Here is a 22697-nt window from a genome sequence, read left to right on the forward strand (position 1 = left end):
ATTCAAGTTTCTTTTTACCTTTCTTCTATGTTGATGAGCGAGATAGCCTGTATGTTTTTCTTTTGGTGTTCTCAACAAGCTTCTAAAATTTTTTCCTTTTATTTTAAATTCTTTATTGAAGTGTAATTAACATACAGTGCTCTATTAGTTTCAGGTGTGCAATACGGTGATTCAGCAATTCTGTTCCTCACTCAGTGCTCATCGTTGTAAGTGCTGATTTTAATCCCTGTTTCTTTTCACTTAAAAAGAAAATGTGGCTACTAGAAAATTCAACTTTACACATGTTGCTTACATTATCTTTCTTGGGCAACCGCCGCTCCATGGAGCTGGCAAAAAGGGAAGACTTGAGCCTCCATTTTACAGATCAGAAAACTGAGGCTCACGCAGTGAAGTCAGTCCCAGGGGCAGAGCCGGGATCCTCACTACTTAGCACAGGGTTTTCTTTTCCCACGCCCAGGCCGCCCTGTACCAGGCCGAACTTAACAAGCCCGCGGTGTCCCCAGCGGGGCAGTCATTCTCCCTGAGAACCACAAAGGTGGGGTGGAACCCCTTGATGTCGCTCTCCCCTCCGCAGAGACTTCCCCAGACAAAACAAACAAGCCCTTGGGTCTGGCGAGCTGCGGCAGGGAGCGGAAACCGAGGAGGATCAAAGACCCAGCGGTTACCCCCTTCCGGGCCGCGCAGCTGGCAGCGAGCCTCGACCCCGGGAGGGCACCCACGGGCCCCCGGCATGAGGCATCCGAGCGATTGGTTGGCAACTCGTGGCTTTCGGACACTTGCAGCTGCCAGGAGTGGGCTGGGCCCACAACCGGCTCGAGGCGCGGTGGGAGCTCCTCTTGGATCCCAGATCAAAACTTAGAGGGGCGGAGTGGGAGCATGGGGCGAGTAATCCGCGAGCACTTTCTGCAAAAATCAGGTCGTGCTAAGATCGGGAAGGGGCAGCGCAGCAGCCGCGTCTCCTCTCCCGACCTCAGTTACATCACCTGTAAATTGGAGCCACACGATTCCTGCCTGGCCCTCTTCGAGGAAAAATAGAGCGGAGGGCAGGCACGGTACTGTTAGCGAGGGGCAGCGGTTGTTCTAGAGAAGACAGGACTCGGGAGGGTGTTTGTCCCAATACGTTTACGCCTATTGGACAGAGGCCCTTCCCCCACCCGGGTCCCCGGGTCTCCGGGTGCAGGTTCCTGGACCTGTCCGCCCCGCCGCCCCCCGCGCCCAGCTGAAGACCTCAGCCTGGAGGGGGGCGCTGTGTCGGCCCCGCGGCGACTGGCCCCGCCCCGGCCCGCCGGCCCGCCCCTCCCGGCCCGCCCCCGGCCCGCCCCCAGCCCGCCCCCAGCCCGCCCTCTCCCCGGCCCGCCTCGCCTTTGATGAGCCGCGCCCGGCCAATGGGCGCGCGGGGAGGCGCGGGCCGCGGCGGCGGGCTGGGGGCTCGGCGCGCCCGGGCGTCAGTCGGGCCGCAGCGACGGCGGCAGGAGCGGGTCCCGGTGCCGCCTCGGGCTCCGCTCGGCTCGGGGTTGCTCCGGGAGGAGGAGAGCGAGGCGCGGCGCGGCGAGCCGCCGGCCCCGCGGGCCGAGCGCATGGCTTAGGGACGCCCCCGCCCGCCGCGCCCCCAGCATGGGGAAACTTCACTCCAAGCCGGGTCAGTGTCCCCGCCCGCGCGCCGGCCCCCTGGCCCCGGCCGCCCTCACCTCCGCGATTGCTAACTCTCTGCCTCTCCTTTCTTTCCGGCTCCCGCCGCCGCCGCCGCCGCCGCCGCGCGCGATGTGCCTGCAGCCGCCGTGTGCAAGCGCAGGGAGAGTCCGGAAGGTAGGGGCGCGCGGGGCACGGACTGGGGGGATGGACGGGGAAGCACCGCGAACCGCGGCGGAATGGCCTAGCCCGCGGGATCTTATTACCAGGGCCACCCCCACCCCCAGCTCTGGCCGCGGCTCCCACAGACCCGCTCCGGGAGCAGTCCTCGCGCCCCCCTTTCTGCCCCACCGCCGTCCTGTGCTCTCTCTTCTGACCCCCAACCCCTCCTTTTGCGGTCCTCGCCCTCCGCGCTCTCTGAGCCCTCTCTTCAGACTCCTAAGCCCCTTCCCCCAAGATCCTGCCCCTCTCCTTCGGGCCCTCAGTCCCTCCTCCCGAGAGCTGGGCTCTTGCGCCCACTGCGCCCCTCTTCTCACCCCCAGTTTCCCTCTTCCCCTCATCCCGTGCTCCGTGCACTCGTCCTCCCTGCACCCGTCCCGTGCTCACTGCACCCGACCCTCGCCCAGCTCCTCAGCAGTCCTGCCTCTATCGCTGTCTCTTCTGATCCCCACACCTTTTCTCCAGGGTGCTGCTCCCCCTTTAGGATCCCATCTGGGTCTCTGCCCCCTGAGGCTTAGCTGAACCCCTTTCTTCCGATTACCTGCGTCCCTCTCTCCCGGATGGTGCCCCGGCGCTCACCCCCCATCTTGTCCCCGCTGTCTCTGCCGCGCCCACTCTGTGTCTGGTAACTTTCGGCCCAGGGGCCAGACTCAGGGGCTTCGTGTCTTCCCCGCCCCAGGTGACAGCTTCGCCGTGAGCGCCGCCTGGGCTCGGAAAGGCATCGAGGAGTGGATCGGGAGGCAGCGCTGCCCCGGCGGTAGCTCTGGACCCCGACAGCTGCGCGCGGCTGACACGGTTGGCAGAGGAACCCGGGTACGATCCTCACCTACCTTTCAGCCCGAGACGGGTCTCCTTAGCCAACCAACCCCAACTTCTGGCACCCTCTCGGCACAGCTTCTAAGTCCAGAAGTCCCTTTGCAGCTGCCTCTGCCCCACCAACATGTCTTGGGGAACCTTAGAGGTGGCTGGGGTGTCGGTCTCCCCTCCAGCTGGCGGTGGAGGGCTGTCTGGGGAGGGAAAAGTCCTAGGTGAGGAGGTGGTGCAGGTCTGGTATGTGGGGAAGCTTGTGTGTGCTGGAGGGGTTTGGGGGCCTGCACTGACCTCTCTACCTTGTTTCTGTGGCCAGTATTCAAAGGTGGATTTAGAGGGGGTGTGCTTGCTAGGAAGACAGGGAAGGCATCTGGGTGGAGGACGAGACTGTGCTGGCCTCCAAATGTGTTCCAAGTGTCTGTGGCTTTCATCACTCCATCTGCTCAGTCAGGAAGCCCAGTAGAAGAGGCTGTGATCTGGGTAGCAGAGCCTGGGGGGCACTGAGACCTGGTACCCCTTCACTTGGCCCACACGGAGAGAGCGGCTCTCCTGCTGCTGTCGCCAGGGCCCACCCTGAGCCTTCCCCCCCAGTAGGTTGCTGGGGTTGGAGCTGTTCCTGGGGGAGCGGTGGATGAGACAGGGGAGTGAGTGAGTCCAGCCCCAGCTCTTGGCCTGGGACTGGTGCTCACAGATGTCCTCGGAGCTCGGGAACTCTGCACGGGGCTTTCAGATGGTCTGCGTGGAACTCGAGCAAGCCAAGGATCAAAGGATGAATCAACTTTTTGATGTGACATTTAATTTTTTTTTTTTTTAAACTTAGAGGGGAACAGACTGAGTTCAGGTCTGGTTAGTTCTTTGGTCTTGTCCATGGGCTGGGGAGGGGCCTGTGGAGGTTTCAGATTCAGATGTGTGTGTGTGTGTGTGTGTGTACGTTTTCTGGTACTGGGGCCGTGGCACCTGGGCTGGTCGCTTAGTTGCAGGGGCTGGTGCTGGGAGATGAACCTGGCGATAAAGTCCATGCTTGTGCATGTATGGAATAATTTCTGCATCTGGAAGAAGCCTCCATCGCACCTCTTCCCATTGCCTCGCTTAGCTGGGGGGCTTTCTCTTCTTCCTTTTTTCTTCCTCTTCTGGCTGGGCTGGCACTGGAGCTGCTGTCCCCCAGGAAAGGTCAAAACTAGCTGGGTGGGGGGCACCGTGGTTGGGGCCTTTTAGAAACAGAACTACAAACTTCCCTTTCTTCCCCCACCGTTTATAGTTTTTGATCTACTTACTTATTTAAAGCCTGGTGAAAATGATCCGATTTAGCTATACGAACAAATGCATTTGCAGCTCAAGACAGAGGCCAACTGAGTGGATTTCCATTAATCAAGTTTTGGGTTTTTTCAGCCTGTTTATTTTTACAAAGTATTCCTGCAGAATGACATTTATTTTCAGTCCCCCTTTTTCTTTTCTTTTCTTTCTTTTTTTTTTTTTTTTTCCTTTCCTCAACTGCCAGGCAGCTTGCTCCATGCTTTAGGGGAAACTTGAAATACAGCGAGGGCTTACTTCAATTGACTTTTATCTTCAAAGCCATAACAAATGTTACCCGCATGTTTTTGGTGGGTCTCCTTGGCATCCAGTCCTGGAGGATGGGAGGGAGGAGGAAGGAAGGAGAGGAAAACAAAAGTCTGTCGTTTTTAATTAAATAGTAGTATTCCCAGCAAGAGGAATGTGAACCAGTAAAAGTTGCCATTGGGGGAGATGAGGGAGGGTGGGGAGGGGGCCCCAGCTGAAGTCTGTGGCTTTGGTGAAGTCACGGAATTTTGTTGCCTGTTTTCTTCCCCCAGCTGAGGACAGCATGGGGTGGTGCTTGCTCCCTCTCCCTTCCTCACGCCCTCTCTCAGAGAAACACTGAGGGGTCATTAATGTTTGTTCAGAACATGTTTGAAGATGTGAGAGGCAGAGCCATCCGTGTGACATATGTTGGGTGGTGGAGGGCGGGCCTCATCCAAGATACTAGGGGGAGGGAGACTCTGCTTCCTGGGGAGTTCTGCTTTGGTGACTGGGACCTGGACACCGGGGTTCCTACCAGCCCTGGCCCAGCCACCAGATCTGCTGGGGTGGGGATGACGAGCCCACCCTGGGAGAGGTCAGGGGAAGCCCAAGGTGGGAGGCTGCGCAGTGGGGGGGGCGTGTGCACTGATTTCAGGTGGTGCCTGAAGGAATGTTTGTTATCTTAATAGTCAAGCGTTTCTGTTGCCGGAAAAGATAATAACTAGGACATCAAACCCATGATATTATCACTTAGGATGAAGCTAAATTGAAAGACAGCGTTGAAAGTTGATTCCGAGCACACTATTAAGTACAAGTGGTCAAAACTGTGACTGTGGAAACGGAATGCCCGAAGTTTAGGAGAAACACTGAATGAGACAGCAGTGGGCAGCCTCCCGCCGAGGTTAATTTCCATGATTCCCAGTGGGGCAAAAAGGGTGGCTGTATAGGCTCTTCCATTAGATCGTCAGGAGGTAGGGTGTGGGCTCCAAGGTCTGCTGGATCCCTCCGGCAGCCCCAGGCCTGGCGTATGGACGGTCTCTGTCTCCACTCTGCCTGCCTTTCACTGAAGTGGCTGGAGGCCCATTAGTGGTTCATTCAACTCGCATTATTATTACTGCAATGAACGTCACTATTTATTAAGTTCCTGTGGATGTCAGGCACTTTGCTTACATTGTCTCACTCCTCTTCCTAACCCTATAAAGTTGCTAGCCGGCTGATGGGGACTCTGTCTTTCTCTCTCCTTCGGAAGCACTTTCTAGAGAAACGGGCCATGTGTGGCAAAGGTCTGTGCTAGAACGCATGCCCAGAGGGTTCTTCCCTTACTCATTTCCAGAGAGCGGCATTCTGACCAGCTGCTGAGTACTTTGGGAAGAGGCGGGTGGTGGGCCGGCAGGAGCAGGAGGGGCACCTGCTGGCCCTCTTCCTTCCTGACCCGGTCTGAGTAGCTTAGTCAATGTTTAGGGTAGGTCCCAGTTGCTTGGAAGGTCCTGGGGCGGGAGAGGGTGACTTTGCTGGCACTAACCTAAGCCTGCCATCCCGAGCATGAAAATAAATGAGGCCAGGCTCTGCCACTAGAGCTCACCATCTCCTATAAGCCATTTTATCTAAGCCCATCTGCTAAATGGGTGTAATAATATCCTCAGCCCTGGCGAGGTTATGGCAAGTGACCCTTCAAAATGAATTCAAAAGGGAGAAAGATACTAGGAGGTTTGCTGAGGCACAGGTTGGGCAGAGATGGGAGCCCAGATGATGAATCCAGAGGCTTCCCCTCTCCCCTGCCCCACCATCCACTGTAGATGCACTTGGATGGACACGGACTGAGGGCGGGCTGGACTGAGGGTGGGGCTTCAAGGACTCAGGAGCTCAGAGGAGAAAAATAATGAGGGATGGGGACAGGTCCAAGTACTCTGAGCCTCGAACAATGAAGTGAACGATTTCTATGCCGGACAGCAATGCAATAGACACTTCGAAGTTTCGATAAGCCTAATAATCTCAAAGAGATAAAGAAGGAGTGGTAAACACAAAGCTGTAACAGGCAGTTACGAGAGAACACCAATCGGGAATACCGGGTCTGGAAAATGTCCTAGAATATAATGGGTGAATTGGAAAATGTTGGTAGAGGGATGGAGTCGTGTAGGGGACGTGGAGAAGCTGATGGCAGCGTGCCTGGACAAGGAGAACCTGGGGGCCCTGTGCTCCGAGCTATGTACCTGTGGGCACCGATGTGAATGTGTAAGACCAGGTTTAAGGCCATGCCCCGCCCACCCCCCATCCCCCCACCTGCCCCTAACCCCGGGTTTGGCCCTTTTGCTCTTTTAGCAGAGCTGCCTTAGGAATGGGGCGGAGAGCTGCGGGCCTGGCAAACCTGCTTCGGGGTTGAAGGTGGCTGTCCTGCAGGTTGGTAATTTAATTACGGGGCACCTAGTGCATTTTGATGTTTGGGGAAGATTGGGAGGGCGCAGGCTGTGTCGGAGCCCGCGAGGCCATGCAGGGCTGGGTGATGGGGTTGGAGCCTGGCTGTTGGCCCAGCTGCTGCCCCAGTTGCCAGATTCCAGGGGAATCACCCTTGAATGATACCAGTTGGCACAATTAAAAGGCCCCATGTCTTCACCATATGGAAAGCGTTAGGCCTCCTTACGTGGTTTCAAAGCTATGTGCCGGGAGGTAGACTTGACATTTGAGGTAAAGCATAAATTAAATATTTGGTGTTTTCAGAATTAGAAGATGATTTGCTTTGAGGTTGGTGGAGGCATCTTTGGGTTCTCCAGGAGGGTTTCCTCTGCCTGTGGCACCCAGGATCAGCTCTGTAGCCCCACCTGGCAGCTTTCTTTACCCCGGGGGTGGGGGTTCGGGGAGAGACTGGGGAGGCCCGAGCTGGGCAAAGCGCCAGCTGGGGCTTCTGGCTTTCAATAAGGCCGGGTCCCTCTGGAGGGCGGGTGGTGGGCAAGGCTTTAATAAATCTCTGTGATGTGGTCTCTGGGAGACTTCGAGGAGCATCTCATCCTGCCTTCGGAACTTCTCTTTGGGAAAGAAGTTCTCCCGAGTCAGGCCCATGCATGTTCTAGTCCCTTGAATTCAGGAACAGCCCCTGCACTTTCACATTTCGTACAAACTGTAATAAACCCAGGGAGAGGCTGAACCAGGAAGCAGGCTTGGCATGTCTCCCAGGTCCTAGAACTCGGGGGAATGGTGCTTCCCCTCACCCAGTGGGGATGGCCAACGTGAGGAGAGAGGGTGGGCCCCGGGTGGGCAGAGAGGACTCCTCCTTGCGCCAAGAAGCTCCAGTAGGGACCCACAGGGACCCAACCATCCCTATGAGGGCTTAAAACAGTCTACAGAGGGGAACCTGGGTGGCTCATTGGGTTAAAGTCTCTGCCTTCGGCTCAGGTCATAATCCCAGGGTTCTGGGATCGAGCCCCACATCGGGCTCTCTGCTCAGCAGGGAGCCTGCTTTCTCCTCTCTCTCGGCCTGCCTCTCTGCCTACTTGTGATCTCTGTCTGTCAAATACATTAAAAAAATAAAATCTTAAAAAAAAAAAAAGTCTACGGAAAGTCAGCAAGGAAAGAATTACTTTCACGGGAATACATCTTCCTTGCGTTAGCCCGAGGGCACGTGGTGGGGACTCATGATGTCTTTGCTGGATGAATGAATGAATGAATGAAGATCGATTAGGGCACCATCCCTGCCTCATTCGCTTCCAGATCCTCTTCCTCAGGCAGAAGGAAGAGTGGGACCAGACCTTTGTTGTCAGGCACTCATCTATTAGTCATGATCAATAATGAATTGTTATTTGTTATGAAATCCCTAGCTGGGCCAGGCATTGAGGATACAGGGTACATAAACGAGCTGTGGTCCCTGCCCTCCCATGGCTTCTAGTCTGATTTAAAGGAGACGAAGGAATCAGGACATCAACAGACAGGAGTACTTGGGGGAAGCTGAGTGAAGGTGGCATTTAAATAGAGAGCTGAGAGGCCCTGAGGAAGAGGGTGTGGGAGGAGAAAGTTGGTAATCATGCACAGAGTACCTGTGGGAGGCCCAGGATTCGACATTGTCCCTGGGAACTCGGTGCTGCTTGTGTTGGGAGAGCGGACTTCAAGTGGCTTACAGCGTGTGGGGCCCGCAGAGCTCTCCTGTCGCTCAGGCTTTCTGAAAAGTCCTGTGTGTTACTGGCCCCTGGCACATGCGAGCTCCCTGTCCTCGAGACAGGTGGAGGGACGGGGCGGGTGTTCAGCCTGCTGCCCCAGCCAGCAGCATGCTCATGGAGCTGCTGAATGGAGAGCATCATGGACTTGGGTACTCGGGGGTATTACTCCAGGTGTTGGGATGGATGGGTGGGTGGGCCCTGCTACCCTGCATGGAGAGGAGGGTCGGCTGAAGGGCCACAAGCCCAGCGGTGGTAGGATATGGGGGGCCTGCGGTGTGGGATTGGATTGTACTCAAGGCAGAGAGAGGCACCCCAAGGGCGAGAGGATAAGAGGCGGTAACAAGCCAACCACAGGGACGGTTCCTGAGGGAAGAGGGTCCCTTGCCTTGGTTTACCTGATGTGTCTGAGAAAGAGGAGTGCCAAGGGACCCTCTGGTGAAGGGGCCGGTGCCCCGGCCCACAAAGGGATCTGCTAGCCTTGGAGAGCCAGGCAGCCACAGATCCCAGCTTGGGGGCTCTTATTGCCTCCCTCCCTGGCTGTGGGTTCGCAGTGTGCTTTGGTTTAGAAACTTTTGGAATTTTTAGGTTGCTTGTTGGATTCCAAAGCAGGCGCTTCCGGCTGCCTCCCTGACTTCCCTTTCTTTTTCGCTCACACATGTTCTTTTTTGTGGCTCTTGTCTCTCACAGACATTCTTTCTCTTCCTCTCGCTCTCTCCCTCCCCACCCTGCCTTCCCCCGCGCCTCCTCCCTCTCCCCCTCGCCCCTGAGGAAGGAAAAAATTCAGACTCTCACAAACAAAATGTCTGCCATTCCATCTGAGGGAGAACTGAGGCAGGAGCCCAGAATATCCTGGAAGAAACGCCAGAGAGAGCTGAAGGCCTCAGTTGTTTAATCTGGAAGGCGGTCTTTGATGTCACCGTGCTCCGTTTATCCTGGGAGGCTGCCTGCTTCTTTATGGCTGGCCTCAGACTCTCCACATGAAGAATGGCCGAGAGCCTTCAGGGGCTGGAGGAAAAGCCGGATCACTCCCCGAAGGGCGGGCCCAAGGATGCTGCCCCTCCTGCCAAGCCCAGGTGGGGCGGAGAAGCTTTTCCAAACAAGCACTTGCAGAGACATAAGTAATTCTTTGATAACTTCATGGGGGGAAGCAGTGGGGGGCTGTTTGTCCGTGGGGACAACCATCACGAGGCTTTGTGAGGAAAGTTTGGGTCCCGCTACGGGTCAGCCCTGGCCCCAGAGAGGTGGCTGTGGCCACCTGGGGGTGCCCTGGTTGTGCATTCGTTTGGAGGGATGGGTCTGGGCTTCACTTTCTGAACTCGTTGAGCCACATGGGCAGCGCCCTGTATGCGTGGCCTGGTGGGGGGCTCGTGCCTTTCAGAGGACCCACAGAGGAGGCCATGGTGGCATGGCGTCACCTCCCTTCTCTGGGCCTGGGGTTTTCCAGCTATGAAGTAGGATAAAATCATTTATTATAACTTAGCAACCACGAACGCATTTTAGTCATCCACAGATAGTCCTTCCTCTCCGTGGAGTGGACGTAGTGTACCTACTTTGGGCCTGGTAAACATTCGCTTCGCCCGCGAAGCATGGCACTTGTGTTCATGGAGTTTATACTCTAGTAGGAAAAGAGAAGTATTTTTTTTGTAATTTAATTTTTTTTCAGTGTTCCAAAATTCATTGTTTATGCACCACACCCAGTGCTCCATGCAACACGTGCCCTCCTTAGTACCCACCACCTGGCTCACCTAACCTCCCATCCCCCTCGCCTCCAAAACCCTCAGGTTGTTTCTCAGAGTCCAGTTCTCAGGTTTCGTTTCCCCCTCTGATTTCCCCCAACTCACTTCTCTCCTTCTCCCAATGTTCTCCATGTTATTCCTTATGCTCCATAAGTAAGTGAAGCCATGGGATAATTGACTTTCTCTGCTTGGCTTATTTCACTCTGCATAATCTCCTCCAGACTTGTTCATGTTGATACAAAAGTTGGGTATTCATCCTTTCTCATGGCTGCATAATATTCCATTGTATACATGGACCACATCGTCTTTATCCATTTGTCTCTTGAAGTGCATCTTGCCTTCTTCCACAGTTTTGCAACTGTGGCCATTGCTGCTATGAACATTGGGGTACAGATGACCCTTCTTTTCACTACATCTATATCTTTGGGGTAAATACCCAGTAGTGCAATTGCAGGATCATAGGGTAGCTCGATTTTTAATTTTTTGAGGCATTTCCACACTGTTTTCCAAAGTGGCTGCACCAACTTGCATTCCCACCAACAGTGTAAGAGGGTTCCCCTTTCTCACATCCCCTCCAACAAAGAGAAGTATTTTTAAAAACAAATGACACAATTTAAGTTGTGATGGGTATCTCAGAGGAGGAGTACTGGGTGCTTTGAGAACATTGAATGGGGCTCAGCCCTCATCTGGGTGGCTGTGCCTTCCACAGATATTTGGGTGTGTTTAGGGTGGTATGGAAACTATGAAGCATACGGCATAGCTCCTACCCCACTGAGCTTAGAGTTTAGTGGACCTGAACGTTCATCTTTGCCTCTCATCCGTTTTTCTTATCTTATTGCATTGGTTAGAATCTTCCATACTATCTAATAACAGTTTGTTGCTTATCTAGTTAAGAAAGCTTTCTTTAACCCCTGGCTTGCTAATATTTTTGAAACCAGGAATTATTATTGAATTCTGTCCAGTGCTATTGGGGTGTTGTCAACCTTTGCGATTGTAACAAATGACTATGTACAGATTTACCTCACTAGATTTCCTAGTGTTCAACTTCCTTTGTATTCCCAAACGTAATCCTTCTTCATCATGACACATGGCTGTTCTAAAATGCTGTATTTGATCTGCTTATTTTTCACTTGGGATTTTTGCATCAATAGTGCCATTAGATTGGCTCATGGTTTGGGTAGTGGATACTGAACAATGAAGATAGTGTTAGGGGAATGTTGGAGGACACTCTGGGGGCTCTGAGGGTCTAGAGCAGGGGGTGCCAACTGGCCTTGGGTCAGGTGGTCTTGGAGGAGCCATTGATCTCAGCTCAAGGGTGAATCGGGGAAGGGGTGGTGGGGAGCAAGGTGGGGTGTCATGTAATAGCGCTCTGAGTGTCTGCTAGATGGGCCAGTAGTGTGTGAGAAAGCCCCCAGTTTGTTTGAGACGCTGATTGAAGTTCATTTGGCTGAGGAGGGACCACAGTCTAGGCAAGGCAGCCTGCTCAGGCGAGTTGTGGACCTTGGTCTTTGTCTAGAGAGAAGACGAATGGCAGGCCCTGTGTGAGGATCCAGCAGGGCAGAAGTGGGGGAGCTCTTGTGGCTGGGAAGAAGGAATGTGAGGACAGGCTCTCGGTTGTAAAAATAATTTGGAGTATAAAGAGGAACCAAGTGACTCTATCTTCTTGGCTCAGGCAGAGATTCTGGAATGTCTGCATTGACCTGGGCACAGCCTTTGGCTCTTGGGGCTCATCCAGGGGACCCTTGAGACCACCAGCAGGGGAAGGACCAGGAGAAGGAGAATAGGGCTTGAGGCTGTATAGGTGATGGTTAAAGAGCGAGCACTCTGGAGCCCGATATCCTGGGTGCTAGCAGATACTAACTTCTAAAGATGTGGGAAGGATTAAGTGAAACTTCACGGGGTATTGAGGCACCCAGAGTACTTGGCCCCTGGCAAAATGCAAGGAGATATCACTGTCCCAGGGCAGAAAGGGCAGGGGAGGAAATGTTGGATATTTTGGATTTGGATCCCTACAGGAAACACTGCTGAGGAAGTGGAAAAGCCAGGCAAGAGCTCTATATGTGGAAGATGAACCATAGAGACTGGGACAGAGGGACTGGGGGGTGGGGAGAAATACCCCAACCTCTCCTTGTGTCCTCAGGTTTCCTGCCAGGACCTCCCATTGTCCAAAGCCAGGAGCCAGAGACCAGGAAGCTTCAGCAAATTGGTCTAAGGAGGTCAGCTTCCCCGGGGGCACAGAGCAGCATAGAGAGGGGTGGGGAATGGATGGGGGTGGGGAGGCCAGTAGAAGAATCAAGTCTGGGCCTCGGTTCCCTCCTCTGTAAGGTGGGTATGGTAATGGAATCCGCTTCACAAGCTGGTTGTCAGGACTCCGACGGTAGAAGGGTTGTAACTGCCGGGCACAGAAGTGTGTGCCCAGTCCATGTGAGCTATTAGGGTTATAAAGCCGCAAGAGACACCAGGCTATGGAGATTTGGGGAGGACTTCCTGAAGGAGGTGGCGTGTGAGGAGCTCTGAAGGATGGTCAGAGTTTAAAGGGCCAGAGAAGTCATATCAAGGACATCGTGGGCTGGGTGGGAGACATGCAGGAGGAGTGGGGACTGGGGTCCCCCAGGGGCACACGTCCTGTCTCAAGTGTGCAGCACCGCTTAGCCCCTGCCAGTGGTTGCCATGTGCGAATGCGGCCCTGGTGTTGCCACATCGGGTCATTAAGAGAATCTAGCCATCTGGATTTTCATGTGAAGTCATTCTAATTAAAAAACAAAAACAAAAACAAAACCCCATCAACCAAATAATGTTTTTAGAAAATAGTTTCTTTGGGTGGACCCAGGCAGCTGGATTTGGCCTGTTGTTCCCTGGCTTGGGAGATGAGGTTTTGGTGGGGGACAAGTGTGTTGGTGGTAATAGTGCAGACGCTTGAGTGTGAAAGCCACCTCGTGCTTTAAGTGTGGTTTTTCCAGTGTCTTGTTCCCCCATGTTGTGCAGATGAGAGACGGGCACAGTGGATGGAAGTGTCAGGCCCAGCTAGGGAGAGCGGGACTCAGGTTGCCACCGAGCAGGGGGTGGAGGCCCAGCAGAGGCTGGGGGCTGGGAAGCTGGGGACAGCTTGTTTCCGTTTGGCAGAGCACTACGGGAGGGCCAGGTGGGGGTCAGCATGGAGAGATGTGGCTTGGGCCACTTTGGGGACAGCACTCGTCCATACTGCAAACTTCCATCTAGCGTCTTGCATTGGTTCTCTTAACTTCCATTAGACCCACCTTCGGGTTCAGGCCACCTTGTACCGAGGCTCCCGGTGTGCGCACAGAGCAGGTGTCCCAGACATGACTGGCGGAATCCGACTTCCTGGGTCTGACTCCCGACGCCCAGCTGCACATCTCTTGAGGGGGTGCTCATCTCTGATCCTCAGTTTCTATATCCGTGGGATGGGTAGAAGCCTGGTTTCTAGCTCATGGCGTGGTTCTAAGAGCGACACGAGTTCCTCTCGGCCAAACAGGGAGAGTAAAAGGGAGGTCTCTCCTCTTAAAGCTAATGATCACTCAGGTGCGTGATGAACTGGTGAGGAAACGTGATGAGGAAAGAGCAGGCTGTGGTGGGACAGGAAGTGGGGGGGGGGGTCCAACCTTGGATCCAAAGAATAAACAGCCGGGGGAGGAAAGGGGGCATCTCAGACAGAGGGAAGTGCAAAGGCCATGATGAGGGTAGGGAATCTTCAGCTCCCTCCTGTCTGACGCAGGACCAGACTCCAGGCTCTGAGATGTTAGGACAGAAACGCTCTTTCCAGCAGAGGAGGGTCGACATTGCCTGGGGTTGGGAGGGGAGGGGGGAGTTTGTTCTATGTTATAACCCACCAGGGTCCTGGTCCCCCCACTGCAGGTGATTTGATTTTTTATTGATGTCTGCCCACGCTGGCTGCTCTCCTTTCTGGCTGGATGGGAGGTAGGGGGGAAGGCGTGGAGCTGACTGGCTGGCCTGCTGTGTGCTGCCCGAGCCCCCTGGCTGTGAGCACTGCTCTGGGGCCCCAGAGAGGCAGGGGCACAGCATAAAGGGGCCCTGTTAGCAGGGCTGGCTTGGCCACCCTCGGGCCACAGGTGAGGGCTGGGGAAGACCAGAGCCTCCCCAATGGGCTCAGGCCCAAGGGTGTTTTTCTCATTCTAGAAGGCCACGCAGGCTGGCAGGCCCCTCACATAGAGGCTGGGGCTTGTGGTGGCCCCAGCGAGTGGGTTTGGGGGTGCTGCTTCGGGGTGCCATGGCCATGCCCGATCTGGCTTCCTGAGGGAGACTTGTTGCGGGGCACTTTTTGACCTTGACCCTATTACTTTACGCATCTTTCCCCCAGTGATCAGAGAGACTTCAAAAGCAAAAAGATGAGGAGAAAGTGCTACAGACCAGGAACAGAACTGTGTTTTCAGTGGCCCCTGGGGAGACGCCCTTGTCCCCCTGCCTGGGAATTCAAAGGAGCCTGGTGCCTTGATGGGTCTCGTCCGTGCATTGCTGTACAGTGTTCTTTGGCTGCAGCCTCAATATGGCTACAAGGGGTCCACTCTGTCCCATGCCCCACACCGGGCCATCCACGGCATGCCGGCCCTGAGCCATGTGTGGTCCGTACCACTCAACACTCGCAGCACCGTGAGAAGGCAGGTCAGAGTGTCAGAGACAGCCCATTCCTGTCTTTGTTTTACCACTGGAGAAACTGAGCGCTAAAGGAGTCTACCTCCTTGCCCAAAGTCACTTGACTTGGGAGTGGAATCTTCCAGCAAGATTCCAGTTCAGGTTAATCTGATCTTAGAGCTGTCTTCCATCATCATAGATGAGATTCCCACCCCAACCCCCCATCAACCATATGTTACAATCCCATTCGTGGCTCATGAAATCCATTTAGCGACCAGCATTAAAAACAGAAAGAAAGAAAGAAAGTAAGAATAGAAATGAGAGAGAACATTGCCTAAAACAAGAGGAAATATTGCTTTGTGTGACTTTTTAAAAAATTTATAGGCCTTCTAGAATGAGAAAAATTTATAGGCATGTCTATAGATAGACAGATCCATCTAGATCTGTGGATATCTACCCACACATCTATACCCAAATCCATATACAGAGAGGCCCATTCTAAAATGTAATTCTTACTGCAGGTAAAAGTGTTGGAAAATACTGATGTTTGCTCCCTGGTGCAGGCTCTGAGCCCGAATGCTTAGTTTCGAGCCCCAGCTCCCCTTCTCACTAGCTGTGTGACCTTGGGCAAGTTCCGTAACCTCTCTGTGCCAATGTTTCCTTTCTTAACATCAGGGCCTTTTGGTCTGTTGACAATATGGTCACAACAGATTCTCCCAGGATGACTGGGAGTGATTTCTTGCCCACCTACTCCCTTTGCTCCGGGAATAAGAGAATGGGGAGTCTTTTGTGGGTCCCCAAGTCCTCTCACTCGAGAACCAACCTCTGAGCTGCAGCTGCCTCCTGAAAGAACACGTGGCTGAATCTTTGGGGACTGGACAGAGTACTGTGCTGGGAATCCTGAGCGGGGGGGTGGGGGGGGGCGCTGGGGGTGGCCCCAGCTTGGCTATCAGGTAGCTAATGTCACCGCTGCTGGCCTTTATCTCTGCATCTCCAAGTGTGCTGAAGAAAGGGAGGGTGTTTGGGTTCTCTTTTGCTGTGTAACAAATTACTCCAAAATTTAGTGATTTAATCCTTTCGTGAGTTGATTAACATTACGCTATTTGTGTCTGGGCTTGGCAGGTGCAGCTTCTATGTGGGTCCACGTGGCATAGATGGGGCGGCTCGAACAGCCAGGGGCCAACTGTTCCACTTGGGTCCCCCACCCGGGGCCTTGGTCCTCTTCCATGTGGCCTCACCACGTGCTTAACGTGGGCTTCCTCATGGTATGGTGGTCTCGGGGTAAGCTGACCCCCTGCCTGGTGGCTGCCTTCCTGGGGGTGCCGAAGCGGAAACTGCCAGGCCTCCCGAAGGCGCAGGCCCGGAATTGGCAGTGCTGCATTCTCTTTGTTAAAGCAGGTCACAGATCGAGGCCAGGTTCAGGGGAAGGGACTACACGGGGGGCGTAATTACTGGGAGATGGCATTTACAGGGGGCCGTCAAGGTAGTCTAGCAGAGAGGATGGTCCCCTGGGAGAGAACCTGTCCGGAGGCTGGGTCAGGAAGGGGACTGCCAGGTGTCCCCCGATGGATCTGGGATCCTGGTGCGTGCCGCTGTGGGTGGCAGGAGTGGTCTTGGTGGGATGACAGCGGAGGCAGGCTGGGCCTGGGTCAGGAGGGGGCTGAGGGAACCTTGCACGTGAGCAGAGCACAAGAACATCTATGGCTCCTTATTCGGAAGGATGAAAAATGTGCAGCAACTCTAATATCGGTCACTAGGAGACAGCTAACAAACACGGGGCGGCTGTGTCACGGATCTTTCCGCGCCTTGTGAAACCAGGGCGAGTGAGGGTGGGCAGCGGGCTGACGGGAAGGAGGCCCCTGAAATGCCATTGAATGAGCAAAGTGAGAGCAAAACAGAAGCATGATGTGGTCCCGTTTTTTTTTTTGCAGGACACAAAAGTCTATTCAGGCCCGTGTCTATATATTTGCAGGTGTGCAGGGAAAGATCTGGAAGGATACACTGACAAAGGCTGCTTCCCCAAGGACTAGAATGGTGGGAGGCAGTGAGGAGAGAAGGAGTTTCACTTTTCACATTAGATGTTTCTACATTGTTTGACTCCCCCCGCCCCCCCCCCGCCCCCGTCCAAGGAGTGTGGATACTTTTGTATTTTTCAAAAAGCCCATAGATTTTAGAAGAGAATGAGACGTGAGAAGGGGATCACGTGTGCAGGAGATTTATGGAGAGACTTTGCTGGGGGGTGGAGAGAGAAGACAGTGGCGGGAGAGAGACGTGGGGTGGGGAGGGGCGCAGGGTGCAGCGAGGTCCACGCGGACGGCGACCTCCCGCGTGCTGTCTTGGACGCAGAGCCCTTGGGGACCCCCCTTCCCCCCGGATGCTCTCTGAATCAGAGCCTCTCTGTATTGGGTGACACCTGTCCTTCGTGGACCCTGTAGGAAAGGCACTGGGGAGGGGCCGGAGGGGGAGGAGGGCTGAGTCAGGGAAGGCACGGCCCACCTGTAGAGCTTTAGGGATCCTGGGGGGCACCGTCCCTGAGTCACGACCAGCTCAGTCAACGGTCCTGTCTCCTTCTGTGCATTTCCCCGTGGCTGCAGCTTCTACAAGTGTTTCGATTCTAGGGACAGCTGTGGATACCTGGCCTTTCTTTCCAGACCTGTCAGGACCCTCGTTTTATAACTGGAAGGAAGGAGAGTTAAAAGGACCTCGAGATGAGCGCTGTCTGATAGAACTTTCTGTGATGATGACAAAGCTCTGTGTCCACACGTCCAGTAGGGGTATCGTTAACTGCCTGTGGCTCCTGAGCACTTGGGATGTGGCTTCTGGGACTGGGGACCTGGATTTCCAATATATTGTATTCGAATTCATTTCAATAGCCTCATGCAGCTAGCGGCTCCTGGAGTGCATAGCTCTGGACCATCGAGAAGGATCCAGGGCTGCAGAGCATTAGGCTAACCCCTATCCTGAGGGCGGTCAAAGGAGTTATCTGAGGCAGTTGCTGGTGGGCAGAGAGCTCTGCCCCCAGACAGCCCTGGCAAAGCCCTTCTTGGGGTCCTTCCAGACCTCGCTCCTCTGAGGCCTGGCTTCCCTCCAGCTTGGAGGCGGCAGCCCCATTGGCCACTGCTACGTCAGTGAGGGGAAGGATTCTAGGGTTCTTCCAGGTGGATGGCTTGGAGCACCTTCTTCTGGTTCATAGGTCAGGCCTTCCCTGCCTTCTTAACCTCAGGCGGAGGGGAGTGCGGCTGCTTGCTGTCTTGCTTCTGGGCTTCTTGGGTGAGGACCTGTCCCTTTGGTCCTGGTTTGTGCAGCTGGGAGGCACAACCTGCTCCTGGGGCAGGGCAGAGAGGGGCCAGCTTTTCTCCAGGAGGAAGAGCTAGAGCTTTATGGTCTGCAAAGACCTCCTCCCAGCCATTGGTCAGGCATTTAATACTTACACGAAAGGGGGCCAGGGTCAGCACTAATAGGATGGGGTGTCAGAAGCCAGAAGGCAGAGTCTAAGGAGCTGGTTCTGCAGGGCTCACCGCTGCATCCTCGGGGCCCTTTGCCCAGCTTGGCACATGGCTGGTGCTTAAGGAACACTTGCTGGGTGGCTGAGGCTTGGAAGCGCCAGGAGTTTGGTCCGTGGGAGCGTGACCCCAGAGGAGCAGGAAGTCAGGTCCTGTCTCTCCACCTCCCCACCTAAATGAAGTAACGCACATGGTAAAAAACAAAAATAAAGACATTCAAAATAGCACTAAAGCTTATGTAATGAAAAAGAAGCCTCCTTGCCACCTCTGCCGCTGGCCTCCCAGCACCCCTCTCTCCAGGCACCTGCCATTTCTGGTTCCTCTTCCAGTTCCTCGGCGTGCTTCCCACCTTACTGTGTGCATGTGTGCACCCTTATCCCTGCCCAGACAGCGGAAGCCTTCTTGGCCAATAAGACTAGTATTTTTAGGTTAATTGAAAAATGGATTTGAGGTGGGGAATCATGAAAAATTGATAAAGACCTTGTGTTCCTTTCAGTTGACCAGTCATAATCTGGTTCTGCACCTTGCTTTGTTAATAGTGCATCTTGGAAATCAGACCTTATCAGTACATTGAATCTTCTTGCTCTTTGTGGCTCTCAAGCCTTCCATTCTAAGGATGGACAGTAATTAATTGCACTGATTCCCTATCGGGCAGCTAGGTGACTTCGGGGCTCATGTCTGTAGTCTACCTGGATGGATGGCATGGATTCCTATAACTCTACTCCTGCACACACCCCTGCTCTGACACCCACACCACACTCCCTGATCACTCCAGGGCTGGCTCTTCTGCTTTTCTGGCAAAGCCAGAGCGTCTCCCCTGGCCTGGTGTCTTTAGAATTCAGGAGGGCTGCAGGTTAAGTGAGTGCAACCTTCCTTGGTGTGGGTCAGTTAGGATCCCTTGGGTTTGTTCAGACATCTCTGCTGTTTGATGAAAGGCATGTTATTGGCCTGTGTGCCTGGGAAGTTCAGAGGGTGAATCGAATTCGGGGACCCTGGATCCCACAGCTCCAACTCTGCCCCAGGCCGGTGGTCTGTACCTTCAGCTCTGCTGTTAGTGGTTAGCTTCATTTTCAGGTACAGACTCTCCCCAGGTGGTGGCTGCTTGGCACCCAGTCCAGGCTGCTGTTCCAGGCCGGAAGAGAGTGGGTTAGCCAGATCCCAGGCTGGGCTGCCATTGTTTTTGACTTGGCTGGCATGCCCATCACAGAGCCAATCCCTCCGTCTCCAAGAGTCCTGGGTCAACATGGTCATCCTGGAGTGCTGCTGGGATCAGTCCCAAACCTCAAGGGCCAAAGGCGAGATGGGTGGGTGGTTCCCCAGAGAAAAAACACCTGGGAGGAGAAAGCTGCAGAAGGCACCCTGGAGGGAGGGGGCCAGCTTCTGTGTCTTGTCTGGCCCCTAGAGTACAGCTCTCTGAACTGCTGCTTCTGTCAGCAGCTGGAGAGTGGGGGTGTGGCCAGAGCAATTAGCTGATTCTCTGCCATTGGATTTCAGAAGAGCCGTGGTAGTTTGTCATCTCCTCCAGGGAGCCCACGTGGGTCACAGCCCTCTTTAAAGCTCCTCAATTCTAGTGATGATGATCTTAACCTTCAAGGAGACATTAAGACCCCTTTGGGAATCTGCTAAATCTGATGATGTCATTCTCTTCAAATAAAGGCTCTCACACCTTTAACTCCAACTTTAGGGCACCCATAGCCTTCTATTTAAGAACCTTGGCCTTATTTTCTATGGCTTTTTTGTTTTTAGCTTTATGATTACTATTATCATTATTATTATTTCTCATGTAGATCTTCTAATTCCACAGGCCACAGAACTTTGGACCTGGCCTTTGGATCTGGGTTTATAGGGAACTATGTTGACTGTATAGATACTGGGTCTTAATTTCCTCTCTTGTAAATTGAGAAGACAGAAGTTCCCATCTCTTGGAGTTGTTTTGAGAATTAAAGGAAATAATGCATGGATCGACTTACGGCTTAGCCTGCAGTAAGCACTCAGTAAACATGCTTCAGAGCTCAGCAAGGCGTCCAGAGCTGCTGGTAAGTTCTGGAGGATTCCTGGGAAACCCACTCCATCTCTCTGGGGGCCCAACACAGCACCCAGAAGGGGCTTGGTTGCTGTCTGGTGGACAAAGGGGTTCAGAGAGACCATCTTCATTTGCCGAGAAGTTGTTGGGGTGATTCAGGTCTATTTCCATTCTATTTCCATTCATCTGTATTTTCTTTTGGGAAAACTAAAGCCAGGGAGGCTTCCGTGACTTATCCAGGTGTCTCAGGGTTAGTGTGGGGGTGATTGTGGGTACCTTTACATTCTGATCTTAGGACACCCCTCACTTGTCTCCTGCCTGGCCAAGAACCAGCCCCAGGTGACCACTCACCTGTGTGTTTCGGGGGTTGAAGGAGTTCCCCCATCTCAGCAAAGCCCCAGCCAGGGGCTCCCCTGCCTGCCTGGACTCCAGGTTTGGGAGGGGTGGATATTGTCCTGCAGAAGGGGGAACTGGTGCTCTGCTTTGAGAGTATTAAGACACAAAGTCCCTGTGGTTAACAGCAAATTAATCACAGTATTAAGGAGGGGCTGTCTGGGTAGACATGACTTCATGAGCTTGTCCTACAGTCTGCCTCTGCCATGTTTCACTCTCCAAGATTTTTGACTTTCAGAAAAGGAACCACAGATAGAGTTACCCAGGTTTACAGAAATATTTTTACTGGGCAGAAGATTGCTTTATGGTGAGAGCCAGTTATTTGAGGAGACAAGCAAAGAGCCCTTTATTCTCACGTTCTGTGGGAGGAAAATATTATGCTAGGAAGCCCGCTTCTCGGACAGACCGTGTGAGAGGCTGGGCCGCATTTCTGGAATTGGGAGTGGGCGACAGAGATGGTGCGGGGGCCCCGGGGGCTCCCGGGCAGGGACCCACCTTCCCCCTAGGATTCTGGGCTTGTTACACAGGCAGAAGGACGCTTAAGGTCACCAAGCCAGGAAGGGCGGTGGTCTGAGCTGGGTTTGGGGCCTGGGGGCACGGGGCAGAGAGGGGGAGACACTGGGGTGGCCTGCTGGTGGGTGAGGCCCCTGGTTGGAGAGACAGCCGGCCCAGGTTAGAGCCGTCTGTGCCACTGGCCAGGTGTGTGACTCAGGGCCCGAAGCCATTGGGGCGGTGGGTAACTCGGGCTTGGGAGTAAATACCCAGCATTTCCTTGGGTACCCGATCCATAGAGTCCGCGGTGAGGACGGGAGACAGGGAGACCTGCCTGCCTTCAGTCCACCGTCCAGAAGCCACTCCCTGTGCCGCTTCCTTTGCTGGTGCTCTCGAAGGCAGCGGGCCTTTTCCCCGAGTCCCGAAGGGAGACTTCTGGTCGGATAGTGCCATCGTGAGGGATTTGAGATCTGGGCCACCCCAGCCTGTTGGAGATCTATGGGCCTCGTTTCTTGAGCCGGTCTGCATTTCAGTTCATGGAAGGGACTGTTCCCGCCTGGAAATCAGGACAAACGATACTGGCTTGATCATCCTCAAGGAGGATGGGTTTGACCTTTGTGGATCGAGACCTTGCCCTCCCCTTTCCCCGCCCTTGGTGGAAGAAGAATGCCTGCCAAGAGCTTTGTTTGGGGCCGGAGCAGCCGTGTGTCCGATAAGGACTCGGCATGCTTGCCCCTTCCTTGCCGCTGACCATCATCCCTTTTAAGTCGGCCGGTTGGAGAGGGTTGATCGATGCTGTTCTCTTCCTCGCCTCCTGTGCATTATTTAGAATGCGAGGGAGAGTTTATCTTGTTCTCCGGGAGATCTATCGGTTCAGCTTTGGAATGGCATCCAAGTTTACAGCATGGAGTCTGGTGCCCAGAGCCTTCTGGTAAATATTTTGGGAAGTTGGATTCCACTGGCATTATGGGCCGGGGCTTGGGGCATTGGGTGCTTTTGCATAGCTCGATGATCGGGCTTGGACCCTTCTCATACGGTGCCATGCACACTGGCTCCGTGCTGAGGCATCTCGGCGCCCAGAATCCCTGCCTCTTAGAGGTCCCAGGTGCTGTGCCTTCTGCCGGGAATCCTCCGATTGCTTCTTGACTGCCTGCAAACACAGCCGGTCCTTCTTTACCCTTGGCACCCTCGTGTCCTTCTTTCCCGTGTACCTCCCATCATTCATTCACCCCCAAAAGCTATTCTCCAAGTCTGCCCCTCTTCCTCCCTAAAAGCCTTCCTGTCGCTTTGCCGACATCTCCTGTATCCAAACCCGGGTTAGCCTAGTCACATGGGTGGGCCCTGGGCAAGATCCATATGCCTTCTAGCCTCAGTTTCTTCATCTGTAAAATGGGCTGGAAATCATAAGACCCACCCTCCCCTCTCTGGGAAGCCTCAAGGCCTGGTGTGCCGAAGCTGGCACATTTTTCACTCCCCTCCGCTCCCCAAGTTAGACTATAAGCTGCTCGAGTAGAAGCCAGTTCTTATCCCTCTCTGTGGCTCCTTGAAAGTGTCTTGGCCTATGTGTCATCCACAGTAGCCCCTGAGAACATAGTAAGTGGAA

General features: G+C 54.1%; 1 protein-coding gene across 1 annotated transcript in view; it reads left to right on the plus strand.

The window, feature by feature from the left end:
* The first annotated feature begins 1422 nt into the window (after positions 1–1422).
* The window catches only part of NKD1 (NKD inhibitor of WNT signaling pathway 1), an 84781-nt gene continuing 63506 nt past the window's right edge, over positions 1423–22697 (plus strand). Inside the window, exons 1-3 of the mRNA XM_032323845.1 lie at positions 1423–1639; positions 1774–1806; positions 2528–2661. Coding sequence (XP_032179736.1) covers positions 1615–1639; positions 1774–1806; positions 2528–2661 — 192 coding nt within the window. The 5' untranslated portion in view covers positions 1423–1614. The remainder of the gene's footprint in view (positions 1640–1773; positions 1807–2527; positions 2662–22697) is intronic.

The sequence above is a fragment of the Mustela erminea genome, chromosome 19, assembly GCF_009829155.1.
Source record: "Mustela erminea isolate mMusErm1 chromosome 19, mMusErm1.Pri, whole genome shotgun sequence".
NCBI classification, from domain to species: Eukaryota; Metazoa; Chordata; class Mammalia; order Carnivora; family Mustelidae; genus Mustela; species Mustela erminea.